The sequence below is a fragment of the Carassius carassius genome, chromosome 15 (genome assembly GCF_963082965.1).
Source record: "Carassius carassius chromosome 15, fCarCar2.1, whole genome shotgun sequence".
Classification (NCBI taxonomy): Eukaryota; Metazoa; Chordata; class Actinopteri; order Cypriniformes; family Cyprinidae; genus Carassius; species Carassius carassius.
This window is the reverse complement of record NC_081769.1, coordinates 15,965,683-15,990,888: the sequence shown is the minus strand read 5'-3', so window position 1 is coordinate 15,990,888 and position 25,206 is coordinate 15,965,683. Positions and strand designations below refer to the sequence as shown.

Here is a 25,206-nt window from a genome sequence, read left to right as displayed (position 1 = left end):
ATATATATATTTTTTTTAAATTTATATATATATATATATGTATATATATATATATATAGAACATACATGAATGTGATATACAATCTAAAAAAAGGCACTGGATAACCATTCTATTTTATTATTTATTTTCATAGTATTTACACATTTTTGAGCTTGTTTTATTTTTATAGTCAGATTTCAGATTTTTTTTATAGTCAGGTTTTAGTAATTATTTTAATAATATTAAATATTTAGCTTTATTTTTTGTTTTTAATCTTTTAGTTTTAATAATTTAAGTACTTAAGTACTAACTACAATGTTTTTCTTTATTTCAGTTACCAAGTCAACATTTCATAATTATCTATTTTTTCTTTTTTTTGTCAGATCTATGTCAATTAATAATAGTTTCTGCATAAATCTTGACTGAATTTTATAGGTAATAGCTGTAATTGTAAAATATTTATTTATATGAATTGATTCAGTACTGGGCATAGATAGAATAACATGCCGTGCTTCATATAGTTAGGTCAAATAGTTTAAATAATATTTAATGTATAATTTAAATAATAGCATTTAATATAATAACTAATAAAACCATTTTATAGTGGAAAATCTTTCTCACCTACTGCAGGTAATAACCAGGTATAGGTTTATTTAGCAGGATGCGTGTAGCGTTTTGCATCATCAGCTGAAAAGACATAAAAACATACTCAGACGTTCCACTTTTGTAACTGTATTTTTATTTCATTTATATTAGACTCTGTAGTGAAAAAGGATGCCATTCAAAAGGAGCATTAAAACATTGAAACTCATTTTTTAAGGATTAACAACAGGTTGATAGCCAAGAGAAGGGACCGATGCAATTTCAAATGTGTATATATTTATATACGTATATACTGAACTTGTCTTTGACACAAACACACAGACACAGATGGTGTTTGCAAGATGTCCTGATGATTATTGCTGCTTACATTGTGGCCATTGCGTTGCAAATGGCAAAACGCAGTTGTATTGCTCAGAGCCAGCAGAGGAAACAGACACTAGCCCTCAAAAATGTTTTACAGATTTTTTTTTCTTTGATCATCAAAATGCATTAACAATCAAACGTTTATACAGTGAATATATATATTCATATATTTATATTATATAAATAAATAATCATATAGTATCAGAGGGTACACAAGGTAATACAGAACTGCCACTTATAAAATAGGGTCCTGTCAAATATGAAAAGAAAGGTGAAGAAAAAACTGCATAATCATACAAAGAAATTGTGCTATGTATCTGACTACATGTAACAATATAAAAACTCAAAATAAAGTGGTTATACATTTAAAAATAGACCACTACTGTAACGTCAATACCATCTTGTTTCCACCAGCTATGTACAGCATGACACTAGAGGGAGCGGACCACTAAATGAAGCACGCGGCTTTTTCTGTCTGTTACACCCAAATGACTCAATGGTACTGACGTTACACACAGATATTTAACATCTAGAGTTTTAAATTAGTCTCTCGTCTCATAAAGTGTCCATCCATATGAAAACTAAACCTTGCTCTATATCTTTCTTTTCTACTATACAGAAAAATAATTAGTGCGAGTACAGGTTTCTTGAATGGGACGGGTTGGAGTGTGATTGACCGCCGCCGTAGCCAGTCAGCATGCTGGGAGAGTACTGTACTTTCAGAAAACCGCACCGAAGAGGAGCCAGATCCACGAGTGGAGGAGAGAATAAAGGAAAGAAAAAAAGTATATATTCATTTAAAAATAAATCACAAGTGCATACATATAAACATTTTAAAATCGTATATGTATCCTACCATTGTTTTCTCACAATATATATTTAAACCCTTTACTAAGCTCCGCCCCCTTTTAGTTACTGTCACTCACCGAGCCAAGCTTTTCAGAATGTCCCATTGGAATGAAATGGAGTCTTTTTTTTAATTATTATTATTTTTTTGTAAAATGTGTTAAAGTGATTAAAATTAAATGGATATTGTTTCTACATTAAAATTTGACAATGCAAATTTATTTTTGTAAATTATTTTTTAGAATTTTATATATATATATATATATATATATATATATATATATATATATATATATATATATATATTGTGTCCTAACATATACTACTGTTGGAAAGTATAGGGTCAATACATTTTCTTTTTGTTCTTTTAAACCAATACTTTTATAGGAAGGATGCATTAAATTGACTGAAAATGACAGTAGACATATGAAAAAAATTGTTATTAAATATTTCTATTTAAAAAGTTCTCTTAAACTTTTTATTAATCAAAGAATCATGAAAAAATTATGGTTTTGACTAAAATGTTAAGTAGCACATCTGTTTTTAATATTTCTTGAGCACCAAATCAGCATATTAGAATGATTTGTGAAGAATACTTGTTAAGTAATGATGCTGAACATTTTTGCATCACAGGAATAAATTATATTTTATATAAAAATTGATAATTGTAATAATATTTCAACATATTACAGTTTAACTGTATTTTTGTATCAAATAAATGCAGCCTTGGTAACCTGTACCAACCCAAAACTTTTGCACAGTAGTGATCATCTAAATAGGACTTCTATAGGATTATTATGGAGCCCCGCACATGACATGCAAGAAAAAATAAATAAATTGTGTGCACGATTTACTAATTCGTTCCCTCAATTTACTAAAACGTGCAGACGATTACTATTGCGTTCCCTCGATTTACTATTGCGTTCGCTCGATTTGCTAAATCGTGAGCACGATTTAGCAAATCGAGGGAACGAATTAGTAAATCGTGCACACAATTTTTAAATCGAGTGAACGCAATAGTAAATCGAGGCAACGCTATAGTAATCGTGTGCACGTTTTAGTACACTGAGGGAACGAATTAGTAAATCGTGCACAAGATTTAGCCTTATATTTTTTCCTGCGTGTCTTGAGAGGGGCTCCGTAGATTATATTACAAAATAGCAAAAGTTTGTCTGATAACATGGTGGATTCCAATTGGTCAGTAACATTTTAATGCAGGGCTTAGCGTATGGTCATTTAGTCTGACCCGTGTGTCAGTCTGTGTGAATCTTAACACAATGAATCATGAGAATGCCACAGATCGCAGAGATGTGACAAAGACAAGGGAACTCACAGAGGGGGGTGGGGACTGCCTGTCACTCAAAGGCAGGTTCTCATAACCAGGGTTGCCATTGGAGGAAACGTTTGGAGTCCTGTATAGAGAAAGAGAGAGGCGCAGAGGAACCAGGAGAAAGGAGAGAATGACATGCCACACCAAAGGGCCACAGGGAAGGATGAGAGCCAGGAAGAGAAAAGGTGGAAGAGAGTTAGAGAGATGTGACATTTTCACTTTCTGAATCTTAAGATATATTTTTTTTAAAAAGACACAAAAAGATATTTAAATTGAGGAATGAATTCAGGGAATTTGTAATGTATCTAAATTAAGAATACAGAATTTGTATTTCTTGTAAGACGTTCATTTTAGAGAACATGGAAATTTGAAGGAAGTGAGAAGAAGTGTTGATGTCAGATCTAATTTGATGAAAACAGCAAATATGGTCTTTCAAAACAGAATAATTGAAAGAGAGAGAAACGGGATGTTAAAAAGCAGGGAGAAAGAAACAGCAAGGCAGACTGCAATAGATCTGAAAGAGGGATGTAGTTTGAACAGCATGATTTTTTGACAGTGGACAGAAATATCGGAGGGGGCGGGACTTTACCTATATTGTGCATCGTCTCTGATTGGAGGATCTATGTCTGTCTTGCAATGACGGACAGACCGATAGACAGACACACAGACAGACAGAGCTCTAGGCTAGACTGTGCTTGACATGTAGACCTGTCTGTGTGTCTGTCTGTGTGTGCATGTGTTTGTGTCCGACTGTCTGTCTGTGCGCTCCATCTAACTCCTGCCTGTCTAGCTGTCTGTGTGTGACTGGAGATTTATGTGTTTGCCTGCGTATGCATGACACTTCTTTCTGCATTTTTATGTATATGAGCCTATAAATGTGTTTTATAGTGCAAAGGTCATTCATAGTGCAACCTTGATGCACAGCTGCTCAAGAACAGAACAAGAATCTTATGAATTACATCAATATATGAATTAAAAAATGTACAAAACTGACAAATAACATACATATTTTATATTGTTTATTTTTATGTTTAAAAATGTACACTACCATTCAAAAAAGTTTTTGAAAGAAGTCTCAACAATGAATGCTGCATTTATTTGACATTTATTTATTTATTTATACAGTAAAAACAGCAATATCCTGAATCATTACTCTTTTTCTATTTAAAAATATATATTAAAACGTTAATTACAAGGCAGAATATTCAGCATCATTACTCCAGTCTTCAGTGTCACATGATTCTCCAGAAATCATTCTAATATGCTGATATGCTGCTCAAGAAACATTTCATATTATTATCAATGTTGAACAGTTGTGCTGCTTCATATTTTTGTGGAAACCATGATGCATTTTTTCCCCCAGGCCTCTTTAATGAATAGTACAAAACTAAATAAAAGCATTTATTTGACATAGAAATCTTTTGTAACATTATAAATGTCTTTGCTTTTTTTCTTACTGTATTATTAATTAAATTATTTAATTAAATTAAATAAACGGTTACGAATGTGCATTTATTTGTCAGTTTTTTTAAAAAAAACATTTCAGTTTTCAGTTAATAAACTGATATATTATTCCTTCATTTTATTTTTAAGTGGCACACCTAGTACTTCAGACAATTAATAAATAATTCAAAAGGAAAAAAAATGGATGTGTGCTGTTCATCTCTGTGTGGGTGATCTACACAAGCTCATGGTGGTGTATGGGTACCGTCATTCTGTCTGTCTGTCTGTCTGTGTGTCTGTGTATGTGTTACTCACGGTAACGGAGGCGCGCTAGAAAAGGGAGGAGTCCAGCCGGCCCCCTGGTAACTATAGAAGGGGGGCAAGGCCCCTCGCTGGGAGCCCGTGGCCGTCTGTCTACGTGCCTGATGAGAAGTGAAGGGGTCCTCGCTTTCGCTGTCGGAGTCCTCATATTCCTCTGAATCGCTATGCCATCCAATGAGAATTACGCAACAAAGAAAGTGAAAAACAGGTCATGAAATAAATATACGTTTTATATGCCAAATGTTATGTGCAAAACAAAGGCTTTAAAGACATTATTGAAAAACCTCTCTTAACTATATGTAGATATTGTCATGAAATCAAATAATCCCAGTCTAGAAGTAATCCTTTAATCTGTCTCGCTCCTCTTTGCCATTTCAGTAATCTATGCATCTGCCATCTAAATGGAGTTTGTGCTCTGAACACTTGTGCTGCAATTAAACACTGCAGCCACCTCCGATACTTAAAACAATTGGATTTGCCAGCATCAGGCACTTGGAGGGAGTGAACCAAGTCAGGCTGAAACAACAGTATGTGACTGAGCTTTCTGAACTAATGCTTATAGTGACATTATTATCATATCCAGATAAAAGGAGTGAAGTGCTTTTAAGCACTAACGCCATTAAGTTGAGATCATATTTCTCTCATCTGTGCATTGCTGATGAGTGCAGTTGTCAGTATTTATTCTGTTACCACAGCCCCACTATAACTATAGTGGAGTTGAGTCGACCCAGACCGAGCAGCCCACCTCCTTTAACATCTGGCTGCTTTTGTTGTTGAGGATGAAATTAGGTAACTTCTTTTGCATTAAAAATCTGAAATATTTAGATTCCCAGTGAGCATCTTATTATTCATGTTAGAGATGCATCCTAGGTAGCAATTTGACATATATTAAGCAGACGTTCCCTTGTCTTTGGTATTTCCCTGTGTATAAAAAAATAAGCATTTGAAGCCATATGCACATTCTGCATTCAGAAATACAGTGGAGCGCAAAAGTCTGAGACCACATTACAAATTTGCTCTTCAAAAACAAACAATCAATCAAAAAAATTAGGATATTACGAAAAAATAATATTTGACAAAGAAATATATGACAAACAAATGTAATAATCCAAAATAGTTTGTGAGGGAACTGCAAGGGGTTCATGAGCTGATAAAGGAAATTATTATTTAAATCCTAAAAATGCTCAATTAAAATAAACCAATAAAGAATTTAAATATAAACAAAATAAAAACACTTAGTAAAAAATTTTTATAAAAGAAAATAAAAACTATAATAATTATTATTTTTCAAATAATAAAAATGTTAAGTTAAAATAAATAATTAAAAAAATAAACAAAACACTAAAAACTATAATAAACGAAAACAAATTAATTCTATATTTATAATAAAACTATAATATATTCTACATTTATTACAAAAAATATATATATTTTATTTACCTGCATGTCATGTGAACAATAACTGACATCAGAGAACCATGAACATGCAAATGTTTGTACAGAATGAATTAAAAATCTCATCCCTGCATAAAAAAAAAGTTGAAAATACCAAATACTGAAAAAGAATGTTTACAGAATTGTCAATGACATAAATATAATTTGTTTATATATTTTATATTTCTCTATATATTTTTATAATTAATAAATACATAATTACCACACGGTATATAAATGTTATAATATGATATAATAATATTTCAATCAAAAGCAACACTACTTTTTATGCACCTCTTTCGTCTTAACAAATCAGACTAACTAACCCCATGAATATTATGCCATGAAAACAACAGCAGATGGGATGTTGGACGGGGTGGAGGGGTGAAGTTCACCTCACCTGTGGAAACTCCTCCAGGCTCCAGGGAGGGAGCATAGAATAGCTGTGAACGCCAAAGCCGAGAGAAACGAGTACAGCGAAAGATAGAGCAACCCCTCCATCCCATCATAGCACAGGCCTTTCAGAGAGTCCACATAATCCTGAGAGAGTGAGGTGAAAACAGTAGTAGATTTGCTCATCAAGCTCAACTGCAGAGTATCAGGCTGAGTGTCCACCAAAGCGTTTTTCCCCGCGGCTAGCGTATTTTTTCAGTTGTTCTCAATGAGAGTGCTGTGTTTTTTATAAAACGCCAGTAGCGAGCCGAGCGCTGAGCGTTCAGGTGTTTTTTATTTTTCGGTCCGAGAGTTGAAGAAGGTTCAACTTTGGATAAAACGCTGCGCTCATCACTGTCACTTTCTAGTCAGCTAACCAATCAGGGTGAAGGAGGGGCGGGGCAAACTCCACACTGATCAACTGTAATTTTGTCAAAGCAAGCACCAGAGCAAGTACTCTACATTGTGTCAACATTTAGTAAGAAACAAATTATCAACCAAATCAGATACAAGTAACAGTTTAGCGGATATTCCGTATCACAGCAACCAAAGCGTCTCAACTGAAAAAAAAACGCTGCATCACAAAAAGTGCTCTCAAGCGCTCGCAGCTGGGCGTTTTCAGCTAGATAAAAACGCTTTGGTGGACACAGGGCCTTACTAACACTTGCAGTCAGGCTGAGCTGGAAGACAGCTGGCTATGGTTACCTTGTTCAGCCCTCGACAGTTGAGAAGTGCGACAAGCTGGTGGAAGTTGCCCTCAGTGGTGTTGAGGATCTGCTGCGCCTCCCTGAGTGACTTCTAAAAGGGAAAATAACACAGAAGCTTAGCAGCATGTTGCATCCACGTTACTGTACGACTATTATTGATCTTTGCTGTCAGTGAAGGACATAGTGTGGTGTTGATGGCAGTAGAAGCAGTGTTAACATACCTCTGCCTTTGGAAAGCGTGGGAGGGCGTCTCTCTCCAGACTGGACAGGTGAGAGTGGATGCTGGAAAGCGCTCTCTGGGACTGGGTCAGTATCTTATGCCAGTTCAACAAACAGAATTGTGCTGATTTAACTGAATTTCACAGGCTAAAAACTGTAACTGCATGTTTAATTCCCCACAAGGCCTGTTTCACACCAAGGGTATTATAGTTCACTAAAACCATAACAAACCATTACTAACAGTACTTTCATTACTTGATTACTTGAAATACAATAAATGTTAACTTTACTACTAAATGTGGATAACCAAATGTTAATATATAACTCAATACTCAAAACTGGCAAGGCAAAATTTCCCATTGTCATTTAGTTTCACTTTATGTACTAAAATAGCTAATAAATGGGAAAATGATAAAAAATACATTATATTACATAGACTCAAAGGGGGAAAAAATTACAAAAACAGAACAAAAATTACTAAAACTTATTATATTAAAAATAATAATAATTATAATATATATATAAATATAATAATATATTCAAATCTAATTCAAAATATTAACCACAGTATATAAATGATACTAAAATATTGTTTCACACCACATGCATTTAAGCACTGAACTTTTTTTTTTTTTTTAGAAGAAAATAGAATGAATTTGTGATTGTTTTTATGAAGCAACATAATAACTCTCAATGGCTTCATGAAAGTATTATTTGTGGGCATTATTAAAGGAAATATTCACTATGCTTTCTTTTTTCTATAAAGCAGCAGTTATATAATGCATCAGAAATGCTGTCAGTGCGAAACTGGCCTTTCTTATTTCACTGTCCTTATAATTTCCTTTTACGACATTAAATTCCATTCTTCATTCATCAGCTTCCCAAAAACACTGTCAGTCTATGTCTTGATTACAAAATCTTGATTATAATGTCATAATCCTCTTTATTCTGTTCATCCCCACAGTGACACAAATGGCATTGCTTTTTAATCTTAATCTGTATTTTGTGACATCATTATAAATTCTTATATCTGGGGAATTCTGCCTTGTGACATCATTAACATTCTATTTTCTACTCCTTTAGTAAACTCTATGACATCGCAGTCTGCAGCGCTATGTATCAAGATTGCACACCTGTTGAAAAGGGCTGCTCATTTTCCTGCTGCAGGTTAGGTAATAATCCAGGATTTCTATTTACAGAGAAGAGAGAGAGAGAGTGAGAAAAATAAGATTGAGGACGTGGGTAAGACTGCTTATAGCGTCAGAGATGAAGGCAGATGGACAATTTGTTCTAAACTTTAGTGAGCTGTATCACCGCCTACTGCCTACATAGACCTTTTTTTTTTCTAGGTAAATCATGGTTTGTGTATAAAAGTGTTTTTGTATTTATTTATTTCTTTTTTTACATTCCATTTCCCTGTGTGTTGCGCTTGCAAAAATGCGCTCTGTGTGAACGGCCCCTAGGACAGTATTCTACTGTCACTGAACCTAATAAGGTATTTAAATGTAACCATTTTCTACAAAAAAAACGTTATGTGCGTTTTGGCATTCATTAAAACGACTATGGCATTTTTGGGCCTGAAAAAGATCATTTTTGAAAAGGGATTTCAAAGTGGATCCGTGTAAATGGGAATTGTTGCGAAACTTTTCAAAAACGCAAAGAAGAAACCTTCCTGTTTTCATTACATTGTTGTCATGTAAACGTACCCTAAGTGACTGATTTGGACCACTGCATATGAGAAACACAAATTAAGTTTTACACAGGAGACTCAATTTGCCAATGTGACTTTAGCATCGTTACTAAGCTAACATTGCTATACTATAAATAAGAACATGTATATGCACAAAAAAAATCAGGTACCGCACTTAATTAACCTGCCTTTTTGTACAGCCTTCACATTGGGAGTGTAACTGATGCCCTACAATGCTGCCTACACAGGCAAAATAGGTTTTGAAAAAGGGCAATTGTGTATGAAAGAGCTTTACTGCACCTGTACTTGTCCTAGAGTTGAAGTGAGTGGAGTTAAGTACAAAAGTGTTTGGGTCAAAGCAAAAATCACTCAGGGCCTGAGAAAGAGAGAGGAAAAAAAGCAAGAAAGGAATTGAGCAAAAGCAAATACAGAAAAAAGATGTTAACAGTGTGACACAGTGACCAAGTGACATACTTCCCTCAGTCTCTGTCCCATGGCTCTGACTGCTATTGATCTACAGTATTCACTGACACACATGCAAACTGCCCCTATAATCTAATTTTTTTCTTCATCTCATCACTCAACCAGTTTTCCACCTTTCCTCTTGTCCACTCTGCACTGTCTGTCTCTTTAAAAAAAAGTGAAGTGACATTCAGCCAAGTATGGTGACCCATACTCAGAATTTGTGCTCTGCATTTAACCCATTCGAAATGCACACACACAGAGCAGTGAACACACACACACACACACTGTGAGCACACACCCGGAGCAGTGGGCAGCCATTTATGCTGCGGCGCCCGGGGAGCAGTTGGGGGTTCGATGCCTTGCTCAAGGGCACCTAAGTCGTGATATTGAGGGTGGAGAGAGAACTGTACATGCACTCCCCCCACCTACAATTCCTGCCGGCCCGGGACTCGAACTCACAACCTTTCGATTGGGAGTCCGACTCTCTAACCATTAGACCACGACTTCCCCAGACCACGACTTCCCCCACACTTGCTTTCCTTTGGAATGTCGGCGTTTAATCAAAGTAAATAGGACTCAATATTACTAAGAGCTTCACAGGAGGACTAAAGATGGTCAGGAGAAAGAGAGAGAGAGAGTGACAAAAGAGGACAGAAAATGTATGTGTGTGCGTATGTTTTATAAAGAGAGAGCACTAGGCAATTTTTACTGCTGGCTGGATTTGGACAATGAAACACTTGTTTTGAAGGCCAGCAACTGCTATCACTTCCTGTCACTTTCTTTCTTTCTTTGGTGTTAAGATTTTGGGTTAGGTTTACTGTATATTGGTGACGCTTTCATTTATCCTTCATAAACACATTCATAAGTATGGACTTGATTTTTTTAATTAATTTTTTTATGCACAACAAAGGCAGCATTTATTTGATCAAAAACACAGTAATATTTAGAAAATATTATTACAAATAAAATAACTCATTTCTATATTAATATATTTTGAAATGTAATTTATTCATTTATTACTGCCATTAATCCAGCCTTCAGAAATAATTCTTTAGAAATCAAAAATATGCTTATTTGGTACACAAGAAACATTTCTTATAACCAAGGCTTAATATTTCTGCGTAAATAGAAATATAAATGTCTTTCCTGTCACTTTTGATTATTTTAATGCATCTCTGCTGAATAAAATAAATTAATTTATTTTACAAAATCCTATTTGCATTTGTTATTTTACACATATATTTTCCTTTCCTGTTTAAGTCCATTACTGCTGTATTCCTCTCTGAAACACTCAGCATCACTCTCTCACTATCTTTTTTTCTTTTCATGTTGATTTTAAGACCTCTTATGCTCATCTTCAGCATCCCCCCCCCTTTTTTTACGAAGAAACACACACACACTCATGCACACATAGAATCTTTAATCTCTGCCCTATTTTCCTGCCTTTCTTGGGATTGTGCCATGACTGCTGAGTTCCCAAGAGTGGCAAACCTTTTTCTCTATTCTTCTCTCCCTCTTTCATAAGCACACAATAAGTGACTGCATCTGACCTTTAAAACTTAAAAAGTCACATTCACAGAGTTTTGGCTGGATTTTTCAGTGAATACAAATGTCTTTGCAAAGCACGCTAACAAACTCTCACACACACTCATTCACACACAGATGGCGGTATTCACTGCTGGATGTCCGCTTGCAGAGAGCTGTTGTTTTTATGTCGGGATAGACGTTGTCTGAATACTCACCACCACTGTGGCTGTCTCCAGGCCGAGAGAACCCCAACTCAGAAACAGAGCCAACCAGGCCAGAACTGTCATCCTGCAAAGGAGTTCACAAACACACACATTTTTACCATCTGTCTCTCTGTGCCAGAGTGGGTGTCAGTTAGCAAAGATAAAACCTATTTTCTGCAAGCATCTTGGGGATTTCAGATACATAATATACATAATAAACACACTACTGTGAACGCTTATGTTTGATTTACATTATGCAAGAATGCTGTGTGCATGTCAAAACTACTAAACACTTAAATCAGGTCAGCAGTGATTGTTACTCACAGAATAAGTAGCCAGCGGGCCTGTTTGGCTAAACCCAGAAGAATAAAGAAACACACCACAAGATCCAGTAAAAGCAGCAGCACGTACGACAGCCACCTAAACAACAAACACAGACATCTTCAACACGGTGAAATCTCAGAACCTACACCCAGAGTCCAAAATATATTTTACACATCTCCATAAGGCAGATAGATTGAGAAAATGTACTAGTGCAGAAATCCAATTAATTTTGCATTATTTTCTTATTTTTCCCTTACATTCATAATTTATTCCTCTTTTCATTTGCATAATGCAAGGAATGTGCTGCCACATTTTTACAATCTCAGGGGAAAAAAAGTGCAAAAACTGTACTTTGTTACTGGGGCAGTACCCTCAAAGAGACACGTTTGTACCTTTAACCCGAAAGGGTTCATAATAGGACATATTATTACCTTAAAATACATATTAATATTCCAAGATATTAATGACAAATTTATGAGTAAAGCAGGTACAAAGAAGTCAATTTGAGGGAACTGCCCCAGTGTCAAGCTGTAGTAACCCTCAAGTTAAATGTTTTGCACATTTCTTTTCCTGAGAGTGGATAATACATACTGAAGAGAGTTTTCACAAATATTAGGCATTGATAATAAGAGGAAATGTTGCTTGTTTCAGTCTGGCTGCTGAAAATTCAGCTTTGCCATCATAGGAATAAATTACATTTTAAAATAAAGGGATAGTTCACCCAAAAATGAAAATTTTGTCAGTAATTACTCACCCTCATGTGGTTCCTAACATGTAAGACCTTCATTCATCTTTGGAACACAAATCAAGATATTTTTGATGAAATCCAAGAGCTTTCTGACTTTGCATTTACAATAATGCAACTGACACGTTCAAGGCCCAGAAACGTAGTAAGGAAGGACATCGTTAAAACAGTCCATGTGTCATCAGTTGTTCAACCGTTTTCTGAAGTTACTAGCATACCTTTTGTACGCAAAGAAAACCTGGATGCCCTGCATCTTGTTTGCAAGCAGAAGAATGCATACTCATACACTGTAGTACTGACATGAATGCGCGTTGAAGATTGACACGGAAGAGAAGAAATTGTTTATTAATAAAGACTTTGTTTTTGTCTTCTTTGTACACAAAAAGTATTCAAAACATTTTGGAAGCTTCATAAGATTACGGTTGAATCACAGACGTCACATGGACTATTTTAACAATGTCCTTACTACCTTTGTGGGCCTTGCTGTCTATGGAGGGTCAGAAAGATCTTGGATTTCATCAAAAATACCTTAATTTGTGTTCTGAAAATGAATGAAGGTCATATGGGTTTTGAACAGCATGAGGTTGAGGCAGAATTTATGACCATCTAAACATATATTTAAACATAAAAACTAAGCTTTGAAAATCTTGAATAAAAAAATCATATACAGGCATTGGATATCATATTGTGATATATTTTTATTTCACAATAAATTTAAATATCAGCATTTGAACTCACAAACTTTTTCTTTTTCCATTAGCACTGATGCCTTTGATGTCTCCTCACCTGTAGTCTTCATTCACCATGAGTGTGTTTGCTGCCCAGCCAGGAGAGAAGGGTGCAGGAATGCTGTTGGTAGATGGACTAAGAGTGGGGGCTACAGAAGGAGGTGCTGGGGTAAGCGCTCCCACTATGCTTTCACTTCCATTTGCCCTGTAAAATCCATCTGCAATGGGGATCAGACCTCTTCCCAGTGTCAGGTTGGAGAGGAGAGATACGACTCGCTCTGACAGACGCCTGCAGGAGCGTGTGGGCACGAGTGCCGGCTTATGCCCACCAAACACTTCCTCCATAGAGGTCAAGGGCCCTGAGACAGACTGCTGAAGCCCAACTACAGTGTCCGAAACCTGGGTATGCAAGAGGAGAAGATCCTTTGCTTTGAATTATGGCATTAACCCAATGCATTTGTATCCAGATCTGACATATGAACAGACTAGCTTGGAATACAAAAGAAAGAGTAGTGGAAAATATAAGTGGAAGATAAAGGACAATGGAATTGAATTGAAAAGGTTGGAATGGAGGGAGAGGGTCTTATAAGAGTACAGTAGAAGTAAAGTAGGTCATTAATCAGATTGACATGCATTCATTGATTGACCATATGAGCAACCAGCTAAATCAATATCCAGAGGATTGTATCTCACTCATTCACACACAAACACGTTCAAACACTCTCATGCTGAATTCCCCCGATCGCTTACTTGCAATCACAGAGTAATAAAACCATTTAGTGTGTTTTCTGAATGTCCTGCATTTCTTTTGATCCCCTGGTGCTTAAGGAGATTGATGGAATAAGCTTTTGTGTATGTATGTGCGTGTGTGTGTGTTCTCACCAGAAGATCGATGGAAGCCAGTGTGTAATTGGCAGTGAGCAAGGATGAGGTCAACTGATACATCCCATCGTTCGCCTCACTGTTACCGTAGAAACCGATGCCTATGGCAACACTGCAAAAAGCAGAAATATGAGAGAAGACAAAGAAAGAGAAAGTGAGAGGGAAGAAAGAGAACATGAACAGGGAATCAAAAAGCGAGAGAGGAAAGCAAAATGAGATATATTTAAGATAAATTATGTACATTTACACATTAAAGTTTGGGGTCTGTAATTTTTTTATGTTATTGAAAGAAGTCTCTTATGCTCAACAAGGCTGCATTTATTTGATCAAAAATACAGTAAAAACTGTAATACTGAGAAATCTAATTACACCTAAAAAAAAAAACTTAAAAAAAAAAAATAATTTATTCCCAAAGCTAAATTTTTCTGCAATTAATTCTTCAGTCTTCAGTGTCACATGATCCTTCAGAAATTGTTCTAATATGCTGATTTGGTGCTCAAGAAACATTTCTTATTATTAAAAATTGTGAAAAAATTGCGCTGCTCAATATTTGTCTGAAACTTTTTCTTTCTAGGATTTTTTGTTAGATAGAAATTTCTAAACAGAAGCATTTACTCAAAATATAAATCTTTTTGACAATATTTAAATATCTTTACTGTCACATATGATAAATGTAATGCATCCTTGCTGAATAAAAGTATAAATATTTTAAAAAGAAAATCTGTTACCAAAATATTAAATGGTAGTATTCATATTAAATGGTTTCAACGCAAACACACTAAAGAGCATTGGAATGCAAATCAACATCACTGAAAATCCACTCATTTACATATCTATTTCACATTCAGATATTCAGATTAATGCCTGGGCCAGATGCTTGTCCAATCCTTTCCAACCTGCTAAAAATACCAAATCTCAGCCTTTCGCTAACAGTTTGACCCAGATTAAGCCAAAGAAAGCAGAAATGTGTATTTTGAAATTATAACCGCAATGTAAGCAGTAAAGGTGTGTATATATGCTGTCATCTGTAAAACAGTGTCTAGCTTTTAAATCCTTCAGAAAAGAGGTCAACATGGATGAGAAGGGGGTGATGTCATGGGGGCGGAACACGTGCTGCATTAGAACGTTTGCATCATGCACAGAGCAAACCAAACCAGTTCTCAGAGAAACAATGCTAATTTGCACAATTTATGTGTGACTTCAAGAACATTAATACATCATGCTGATGGTTCAGATCAATGAGGCATGAAAAAGCATTGGGTTTCATATTCATAGCACTGAATATATTAAATGGGTTGGTGTTCTGCCAGTTTATGTGCACTGAGTGAACATAATTGAAGGAAACTTACGGTGTGAGTTAAATACAGTAGGGAACATTTTCTGCTCTGTAATTCACATGTGTTTAAATTGAATTGAATCGAGCACAAATTGTCTATTGTGACTGAACCTTTACTTGAAAAATATAAAATATAATATTTGCATCGTATGAAAATCGTGCCATAAAAGCATCACAAATCTGTGTTTTGCAGAACTGCTTCTATTATATTTTGAATTAAAAATGTCTGTTCAACAGAGAGTAGTCACTGGCATCTTAAAACGACTGTCATTAACAGGCATTACCAACACAATGTGACTGCTGCAACCGATACCCATGTGACACAGCAGATGCCCCGCCCCTTTCTGCCGCTGTATCCATGGCCACCGCTGGCATCATCGTCTTCCTCCTCATCCTCTGCATCCCGGCCGCCCTCACCACGACGGCAGCAGCAGTAGTGGATGAGGAAAGAGAGAACTACAAGTAACGAGAGGACGAGCGCAATGGCGGAGAAGCTGGAGAGGACCAGAAGAGTCTGTGGAAAGAGAGGATGGAAAATGAAAAATAAAAAAAGACAACCAAGCATTATTACAGTATTAGCTGGTCTATCACAATATCAGTTTGTAGATGTTGTCATTGGTCTAAAAAACAAAAAGCAAAGGATTTGAAATCAAGTACTGAATCTGATCATCATTAAACTCAAGATTTTAAACTTCAATTTTAGGGTTCACTTTCAATGATTATTGTTCAAAGTTGTAAATAACACAAAGATTACTGGAGTATGTTTTACAAGAAAACACTATTTCAGTCTGTCTGCTTCAGAATTTCAATTCAATGTGTTACTTGTTTATTTGTGAAATTTAACAGCAACCCAAAATAAATGTAATATATAACAATACAATATATGATATTGATACACATATTACCTATACGGGAATATTTAGTTTTCTCATTCATACAGTCTCTGGGTAGATGGAGATAAAACACATTCCCATACTAAAATGTGTATATATGTATGGTAATAATAATAATAATAATACACACACACACACACTCACGCATTATATATATATATATATATATATATATATATATATATATACACATTCTGCATGTTTATATATGGTTTTGTATTTTTTATAATACATACTAAATAATATCAAAATGTATTGTTGTGTTTTCACATGTATAAACATGCATTGTATGGGTTAGTTATATATGATACTATATGAAAATGCTCCAATTTCTAATAGATTTTATATGTGTGACAATATATTTTATATATTGAAATGTAATACATGTTCATATAATACAGTTTCATATGGGAATGTCTGAGTGAAAATAAGAAAATCCCGCAACAAATGATTTTCATTATAAAACTGAGCACAGAATACACATACTGCACAGCTGCATAGCTTTCAAGCACATGCATGTATTGTATAGAAAGCAGTGTGACATAAAATGGAGGATGTCTCTTTAATCTTTTTGGCTAATACAGCATGGATGCTCCACTCAAAGAGAGAGAAAATGAGGTGTAATTAAAGCTTTCCGCTGGATTCAAACGCATATTGTGTATTCATATACTATTCATCTTTAGTCTGTTCCCAATCCATCTTCCTCGGTTTTTCTCTCTCTATCACTCTTTTTTTCCCCGTGGTTTCCCTCTCTACTTTCTCTTCCGCTCACTCATCCCTCACTGTTCTCCCCCTTTCTTTCTTTTTATCCACGCCACTGGATCTCTATTAATAATCTGTGACCTACTTAAATACATTCACTGCTTTTCCCTCCGATTCTCTCTCTTGTTTTTCATCTCTCGCTCCCTCTCCTCTTCGTTGATTTTCCCTCTCTTCCCAATTCCCACTAATATCCACAAGTATTTCGCTCTCTCATTTCTCTTCACTTCCATCTCTCTTGCTCTCTCACACTCTGTTATTTCCCAACACACCTTTCTCTTATCATCTGTGTCTTATCCTATAAACCTATTCAGGAATCCAGCATAATCTGGCTTTGCCTCTTCCAATTTTTTTCATTTGTGGTGAAGCTATTTCTTTTTCTAAGAGTAACATCATAACGGCTGTTTAATTTCTGCTTTACTAGCATTATGAAATGGAATTTAACAAAATAGAGAAAAGTTAAGTACACAGTCTTTTTCCTTTTTTTTGCTTTAAAGGCTTCACGAATCTCCGAGGTGAATATCAAACTTTTATTTGAATGGCTTATAACTCTTTAAAGGGATAGTTCACCCAAAAATGAAAATTATGTCATTAATGACTCATGACGTTCCAAACCCATAAGACCTCCGTTTATCTTCAGAACACAGTTTAAGATATTTTAGATTTAGTCCGAGAACTTTCTGTCCCTCCATTGAAACTGTGTGTACGGTATACTGTCCATGTCCAGAAAGTTAATAAAAATATCTTCAAAGTAGTCCATGTTACATCAGAGGGTCAGTTAGAATTTTTTGAAGCATCGAAAATACATTTTGGTCCAAAAATAACAAAAACTACGACTTTATTCAGCATTGTCTTCTCTTCCGTGTCTGTTGTGAGACCGTTCAAAACACTGCGGTTTAGTGATATCTGGTTCGCGAACGAATCATTCGGTGTAACCGGATCTTTTTGAACCAGTTCACCAAATCGAACAGAATCGTTTTAAACGGTTCGTGTCTCCAATTAGCATTAATCCACAAATGACTTAATCTGTTAACTTTTTTAATGTGGCTGACACTCCCTCTGAGTTAAAACAAACCAATATCCCGGAGTAATTCATTTACTCAAACAGTACACTGACTGAACTGCTGTGAAGAGAGAACTGAAGATGAACACCGAGCCGAGCCAGATAAGGAACAAAAGATTGACTCGTTCTCGAGTCAAGAACCGGTTGCATCGGTTTTCGGATCACCAGTAGTGCTGGGAAGTTCGGGTCGCTTCCGCAAACCGGTTCTTTCGAACAGTTCGATTCAATAAACCGGTTGAAGAAAATGGTTCACCGGTTCTTTTGGGCTCGACGTAATGGCGTCATTGGCGATGATTGCCCTTGATTCAAGCCTTCGGTTTGCCCACGCTCATAACATTCGCACAGAATCAGTTCAGAATCAATCACCAAAAGAATCAGTTCGGTTCAGACGCTCTGTGTGTCAGTCTGCTTCACGCTGAATCACACATGCACAGTATCATCAGCTCCTCGGTTCTCGAATCGGACGCGTCTGACAGAAACGGTTCTTGACTCGAGAACGAGTCCATCTTTTGTTCATTATCTTGCTCGGCTCGGTGTTCATCTTCATCTCTCTCTTCACAGCAGTTTAGTCAGTGTACTGTTTGAGTAAATGAATTACTCCGGGATATTGGTTTGTTTTAACTCAGAGGGAGTGTCAGCCACATTAAACAAGTTAACAGATTAAGTCATTTGTGGATTAATGCTAATTGGAGACGAGAACCGTTTCAAACGATTCAGTTCGATTTGGTGAACTGGTTCAAAAAGATCCGGTTACATCGAATGATTCGTTCGCGAACCGGATATCATACACTGCAGTGTTTTGAACGGTCTCACAACAGACCCGGAAGAGAAGACAATGCTGAATAAAGTCGTCGTTTTTGCTATTTTTGGACCAAACTTTATTTTCAATGCTTCAACAAATTCTAACTGACCCTCAGATGTCATATGGACTACTTTGATGATGTTTTTCTTACCTTTCTGGACATGGACAGTAGACCGTACACACAGTTTCAATGGAGGGACTGAGAGCTCTCGGACTAAATCTAAAATATCTTAAACTGTGTCCCGAAGATAAACGGAGGTTTTACTGGTTTGGAACGACATGAGGGTGAGTCATTAATGACATAACTTTCATTTTTGGTGAATTATCCCTTTAACAGACTTTTAAAAATCTTCCTATGGGCACAAGAATGGGGAAAATACTTCTTGAACCAAGGCCAATGAAGAAGCACTCTATATTGTTTGTCCCTCATTTGTCAAACAAACATATAGCAAACATATGCATTATAATAGTTGATGTTGCACTGTAGGGCTGGTTGTGATGTTTTGATACCACATATGGATACTTTGCACCTTTTTTTATGGAAAATCAACCTGCCATTTAGGTGAGACGTACTTATCATTGTCTCTACTTGCATCAAGGGGCATGTTATTACTATTTCTATTTGAACATTTTACACTGAATTAAAATATATTTATATATGCTAGCGAATATGTGTCTAAAACGTTCTTATTAGTTATGTTCATCTGTCACGTTAGAACTAGCAATGATGGCTTGGACTGTTTCTGAGAAGGAGATAGCTTTTATATAGAAGTTCAATGAACAAGTTATATTTTAGTATTTTTTATACTAATATTTAGTATTTTAGACCCTATATTGCCAGTTACATTGTCTGTTTTTTCTCTGTGATGAAAATAATTGCAAACAAAGTCACAGTGCTACACACAGAACTTGTGTTTCATTCCTGAATGCAGAATAATTCAGTGTTTTAAACAAATCCATTAAATGAACAATTCAATGACTTGAAAATTGCTTGGTTTGTTCCTGATTTAATCGGTATATGGTTAAATCGGTTGAATAAATAAATCAGTGATTGACTCATGAATCATTTGTCACCACCTAACTGGCATTATAATGTTACTATACATAACCTTTCACTGAAATATCTCCTCCTTAGACTGAGAGCCTTTATGGAACGTGCAATCACAAACAAGCATTTAATGCTTTCTGAAATGCATCACAGTTCCTGTCCTAATGTGCTGGACATTTATACTCATATCTTTTATCAATATCTCACTGATGTGGAAACAAACACTCATGTATATAAATGTGTCTCTATCATAATGGAGTTATCATTTTTACATCAGTCCATCATGCTTTTAGTCTCTGATATTGCAAGTCTATGGTTCTTTAGTCACTAAACATCAGAGAATGTGAGATACAAACTCAATTTTGAGCCAGTACATCTTTAAACTGCAGACAGAAAAGTGCCTTTAATGGTTTTGACTATAACGCTTCAGTTTAGTCTCTCTAAGAGTGAGTGAAAGCTGTGAGTGAGAGTATATTCTGCAAGACGAGGTAAAAATACTCCTGAGAGCACGAAAAAAGACATTTCTGACTGTTCATACATTATATTGCATATATGTGATATAATTTAGACAAGATGAGAGGGTGCACCGAAAAGAGAGAAAATAGAGAGTGAGACAGAAATAAATGTGTTGCTCCAAATGATGAGCGCACCCACCACAAGCTGTCAGGTGTGAAAATTGTTTCTGAGAGTGAGAAACAAGGAGAGGGCAGGGGAGAAGTGAGCAGGAATGAGAGAGAGGCTTACCTGCTGATACTCCCAGCTGTCTGGAGTGAACACGCTGTCTCGGGTCTGCAGGGTCAAGTCCAGGCGAGGAATGGCATGGCATAACCGGACCCATATCGATGGGCTGTAGTTAGGGACAGGTGCTATGGCTGCCATGCCTGCTGTAAATCACCTCTGACTTTCACAAGTGTCTGAAAATGATTGAGAAATGTAATTATACAGAGAACACACTAAGATTGGACTGAGTCGGCTATATAATATCCTATACATCACTTATAAAGATCTTTTTTCATTATTATTGTTAAAACTGTATAGATAACATTTATTTATTAGTTTTTACTTGTGTCCTAAGACTACGAAGTATATCTACTTCAAAAACTATACAAATCCATTATAAAATATATATTATTATAAAAAAACTGCAATAACATAAATAAAGACTGAAATAAACCATTACAATATTTTTGTCTGAAACAGATTGAAATTAATTATATTATATAATTTGAAAATACATTTTTTGATATTTGTGTTGTGTGCATATTGTTTATTCTGTAGAATATATATGTTATTTGTATAAATGTACCATGTGGGCTACACTTTTTCACTTATTACATTTATATAAGGTTGAATGACAATAAAATGATTTGATTCTATTTGATTTTTATCACACATCAACATCAAAATGTAAAAAATGAATGTCACCCACAAAGACTCCAAACAAACAAGAGCAAGAAAGAGCAGAATATAGAAACAAAGAAAAGTAGGTTAAGTAGAAACATACACACACACACAAACACACAAACATTTTCATTACCAGGACTGAGGTCCACTGGGAACACAACATGGATTAAGTGATTAGATCAAGAGGTTTCGAAGATAGCCAGACACTGAGCAACCATTAGACGTCAGGAGAAATCAATACATAAAAAAAAAAAAACATTATGGGGTTTTGAGGGACTATATGCACTCTAAAATTATACAAATGGTGGCATTCACCTTCTAATATCATTATTTCTTCATGAGACATACTTCACAAAAACTGATTACCTCATCTGGGCATATACATTGTGAAATCATCATGTCCTCATGATGGGACTCATTATGACATCACCAGGCTATACATTCTATTTTAATCATGAGCTCATGATCCTATATCATGTATATCACTAATAACTCATCACTGAGTACATAATAACACTATTAAACTTCTGTAAACTTATATACTGCACATTCCAATGTTACTATGACCTGATTAGGATTTATGGATTTCAACATCGCTATGAAATAAATATAGGCCTATTGAAATGTATTAATTATTATTATTATTATTTTTTTTATTATTATTAATTTAACTAAGAATTACTCTTTGTGTAATTTCTGCACCACTATCTGCATAAAACAGAAGAAAAAAAAAGTAAAAATAGCTTTTGTTCCAAATTAGGTCTACCCAAATCACACTTCTTGCACTGTTTGGACAAACAGGTAACCCTGGCCTGCCTCAAAATTCCATTATTGCCAGAAGTTGGTTGATCATTTGATTAACAGTGTGAGCACTGGCTCAAGTTTCAGTCCTAAGCTCTGGATACGTCATCTGTCATCCACTTCATTATCCCAAAACAGTTAACATCTCACATCGCTAAATTAACAAGAAAGTTAATTTTAAAGTGTCCTCTTTTCATAAGCAAATAGGAATAAAAGCCAAGTTAATGTTAAATGGTGTTTTGCAGACCGTGACTCAGACTGGAACATACAGCACCTCTGAACATGATGCATTCTGTCAGCTTGTTATAAGGATGGCTCGCATTGCATAAGGGAAAGGCAATAATTCGAGTTCGGAAATGGAGCAAGGAAGAAAAATGTTGTGCAGAACAATAGAACAATTCTTTCTTTTCGGTTCTGGACTGAATAATGCTTAGCATCATCTATCCAAAACCTTAACTTCTGTTATCCACAACATAAGTATGCAAAAAAAATAATAAAATTGCTTCCAGGATAACTAATGATGTCATCAAGAGGGGTTGTCATCCAAAATAAGCCATTTTTAAGCTCACTGAAAACTCGTTAGATTTTATGGAATTGCCACTTTATTATACTACGAGGAAACACTCATCTGTGGCTTAGCTCATTTCATGAGCAATAAACTATAACAAATGACATTTTCACAAAGTGACATGAGTATGATAATGATATATTATTATGTGTATCCTGTAAATTATTGAAATAAATAGATACAAAATCTCAAATTATAATGCCTAATAACCTTCATGAATATTCAAAGCTTGAAATGCCCCTGGAAAGTAATAAAACTGAAATCACTGTCCAATAGAAGACCAGTGTTGACAGTATGATACAGTTAGTCATACAGCATTAACAAATGAAAGGAATATTATAAATTATAATACTCTGTTGAAATAAACTGACTGCTCTCAAACAACTAAACCTGCTCTTGTGTTTTCTGATACAATGTGTAGATATACACCAAAATGTCAATATTAAAATCACACTATCGACAGAGCGAGCCATTATATATACATGTGTGCTTGAGTGAAGGCAGTTTCTGCTGCTGCTGTTGTTCAGAACAGACAGATGGCCAAATGAGGGTCCAGACAAGTCATAAAGGTCACTGGGGGCCATTTCTTTGTATTTGGATTTAGTTGTGTGTAGTGTCAGTGACTAAAAGAGCTACAAATATACAATCATCCACATACTGTAGCAGGACTGATGCTAATCTTATAGATATCGTTGAAACCTTCAGAATGACTAGAAACAAAATAGGACAGAATTGACAGCTGACTGCACATGTGTGAGTTGACCCGGCGAGAGACCAATCGGTCTCTTTCTCTTTGGCTGACTTAACGTTACATACTTGTTTATGTCAATCATATCGAGTCACATCTTTGTCTTTTGGACACACACTGTGAGAATCTTTTGTTTGAATGGTCTCGCGTAATAAATTAACTGTCATACGTTTAGCACGCAGACCAATTTACACGGTAAATGAACCTCAAAATAGGCTATAAAATTGTATATGACACATTTTAACACGGTTGCCCACCTTAATTTGCAGCAGCCTAATGTGGGTGCTTCCACGTCAGTCACGCTCGTGTGAATTTGTTGCGATTAGATGCGTTTACTGAGACTGCTGACCGTTGAAACGGTTTGCATCCTGAGTGGAGAGATCTGTTGTATAGGGCTTCAGGAGAAAACTACAGTATTTTCAGATCCAGTCTGCGCCCGGTCGCTGATGGATGATGGGAAACAGGTCTTCGGAGAGAGGCGAGATCCCTGAGGGAGGTTTTATGAAGAGAGGAACGACTCGCGACGCCTATCCGTCAGTTTCACTCTTGATTTGAAATCCGCGGAGAACTTGAATCATCGTCCACAGTCGCGCGGAAGGACGCCCACAGACATTGAAATAAAAATAATAATAATAAAAACTTCCGAAATGAATTGTTCTCAGTAAGAATTCGTGTACAAAAACAATCCACAACTACGTCGTCGATGCCGTTCCCACACAAAGTAAATGTTCAGTCTGCAAAAATAGCAAATCCATAACATCCATGGGCAAATGAAATCCTTACAGTGCAGCGTGTTTGTTTAAAATACTAACAACTATGGATAATAAAAAAGCTATTCATATTGTGGGTATATGTATTTTAATTGTACCATATTCAAACACATTTGAGTCTAATTTAAGTAAGTGAATGGAAGATTTAAATTGGTGTGGTCCTGAGGGTCCCAATGATCAGGACTGAACTTGGCTCTCTCTCTCTCCCTCCCTCCCTCCCTCTCTCGATGTCTCTCTCTCTCTCTCTCTCTCTCTCTCTCTCTCTCTGTGGGTGATTGTGAGCAAGAGACAAAAAGGGATAGAGGGATTTACACATGTACTGTATTTAGACAGAGTGCATGACAACACATAATGACATAATGATTAATTGTGAGAAAACCACATACAAGAGGCTCTTTTGTCAGATTAAAGATTAGAAAAGACAATAACGACATGCCACAAGGTTTTCCAAATGTAATCCAAGCAGTTTGGCTTAAATTCTCAGGGAATTCCCAGAAATGCGTATTGTGATTATTTAATGCACTCTTTAACCACAAATGAAGTAGGCGATGGGTGGTGAGAGGAAGGGCTGAAGGGATGCTAGGCTCGCTGTGTTCTGGGAGATTTAACCGAGATATGGGGATTAATAAAAGAAATACAATGAAAACAACATTATGAGTGAGGGATGGAGAGATGGGTATTTGTGTGCCAAGGGAGTAGGGGCATATGAATGCATGAGAGAGGGAGGGAGTTGGTTTTTTTGTGTCACTGAAAGAGAAAGCAAGTGAGGATG

At 35.8% G+C, this 25,206-nt stretch overlaps 1 protein-coding gene across 3 annotated transcripts; it reads right to left on the bottom strand.

Annotated features, from left to right (window-relative positions):
• Positions 1-696: 696 nt before the first annotated feature.
• On the bottom strand, positions 697-24,626 carry LOC132158254 (protein tweety homolog 1-like). Of its 3 annotated transcripts, none has more exons than XM_059567586.1 (15): positions 23,922-24,626; positions 20,888-21,057; positions 15,863-16,092; positions 14,243-14,354; positions 13,419-13,759; positions 11,888-11,983; positions 11,576-11,648; positions 9,669-9,744; positions 8,812-8,867; positions 7,681-7,773; positions 7,458-7,550; positions 6,721-6,860; positions 4,881-5,048; positions 3,126-3,204; positions 697-1,657 (listed from the first exon to the last, which is right to left on the bottom strand). In XM_059567586.1, the coding sequence occupies exons 2-15, from the start codon at positions 21,020-21,022 to the stop codon at positions 1,574-1,576; spliced, it is 1,776 nt and encodes a 591-aa protein (XP_059423569.1). In that variant the 5' UTR covers positions 21,023-21,057; positions 23,922-24,626; the 3' UTR covers positions 697-1,573. The 3 variants fall into 3 exon arrangements, with proteins under 3 accessions (XP_059423569.1, XP_059423571.1, XP_059423570.1); XM_059567588.1 differs by having other exon boundaries at positions 4,988-5,048; XM_059567587.1 differs by lacking the exon at positions 3,126-3,204.
• Between the last annotated feature and the right edge of the window lie 580 nt (positions 24,627-25,206).

Excerpts from the sequence above, each read along its gene's own strand:
- LOC132158254 (XM_059567586.1), bottom strand. The coding sequence starts at position 21,022 with ATGGCAGCCATAGCACCTGTCCCTAACTACAGCCCATCGATATGGGTC. Across the intron at positions 5,049-6,720 it reads GCCTGGAGGAGTTTCCACAG|CGATTCAGAGGAATATGAGG; the intron begins GTGAGGTGAACT and ends TGGATGGCATAG. Across the intron at positions 3,205-4,880 it reads TCTAGCGCGCCTCCGTTACC|GACTCCAAACGTTTCCTCCA; the intron begins GTGAGTAACACA and ends TTCTCTATACAG.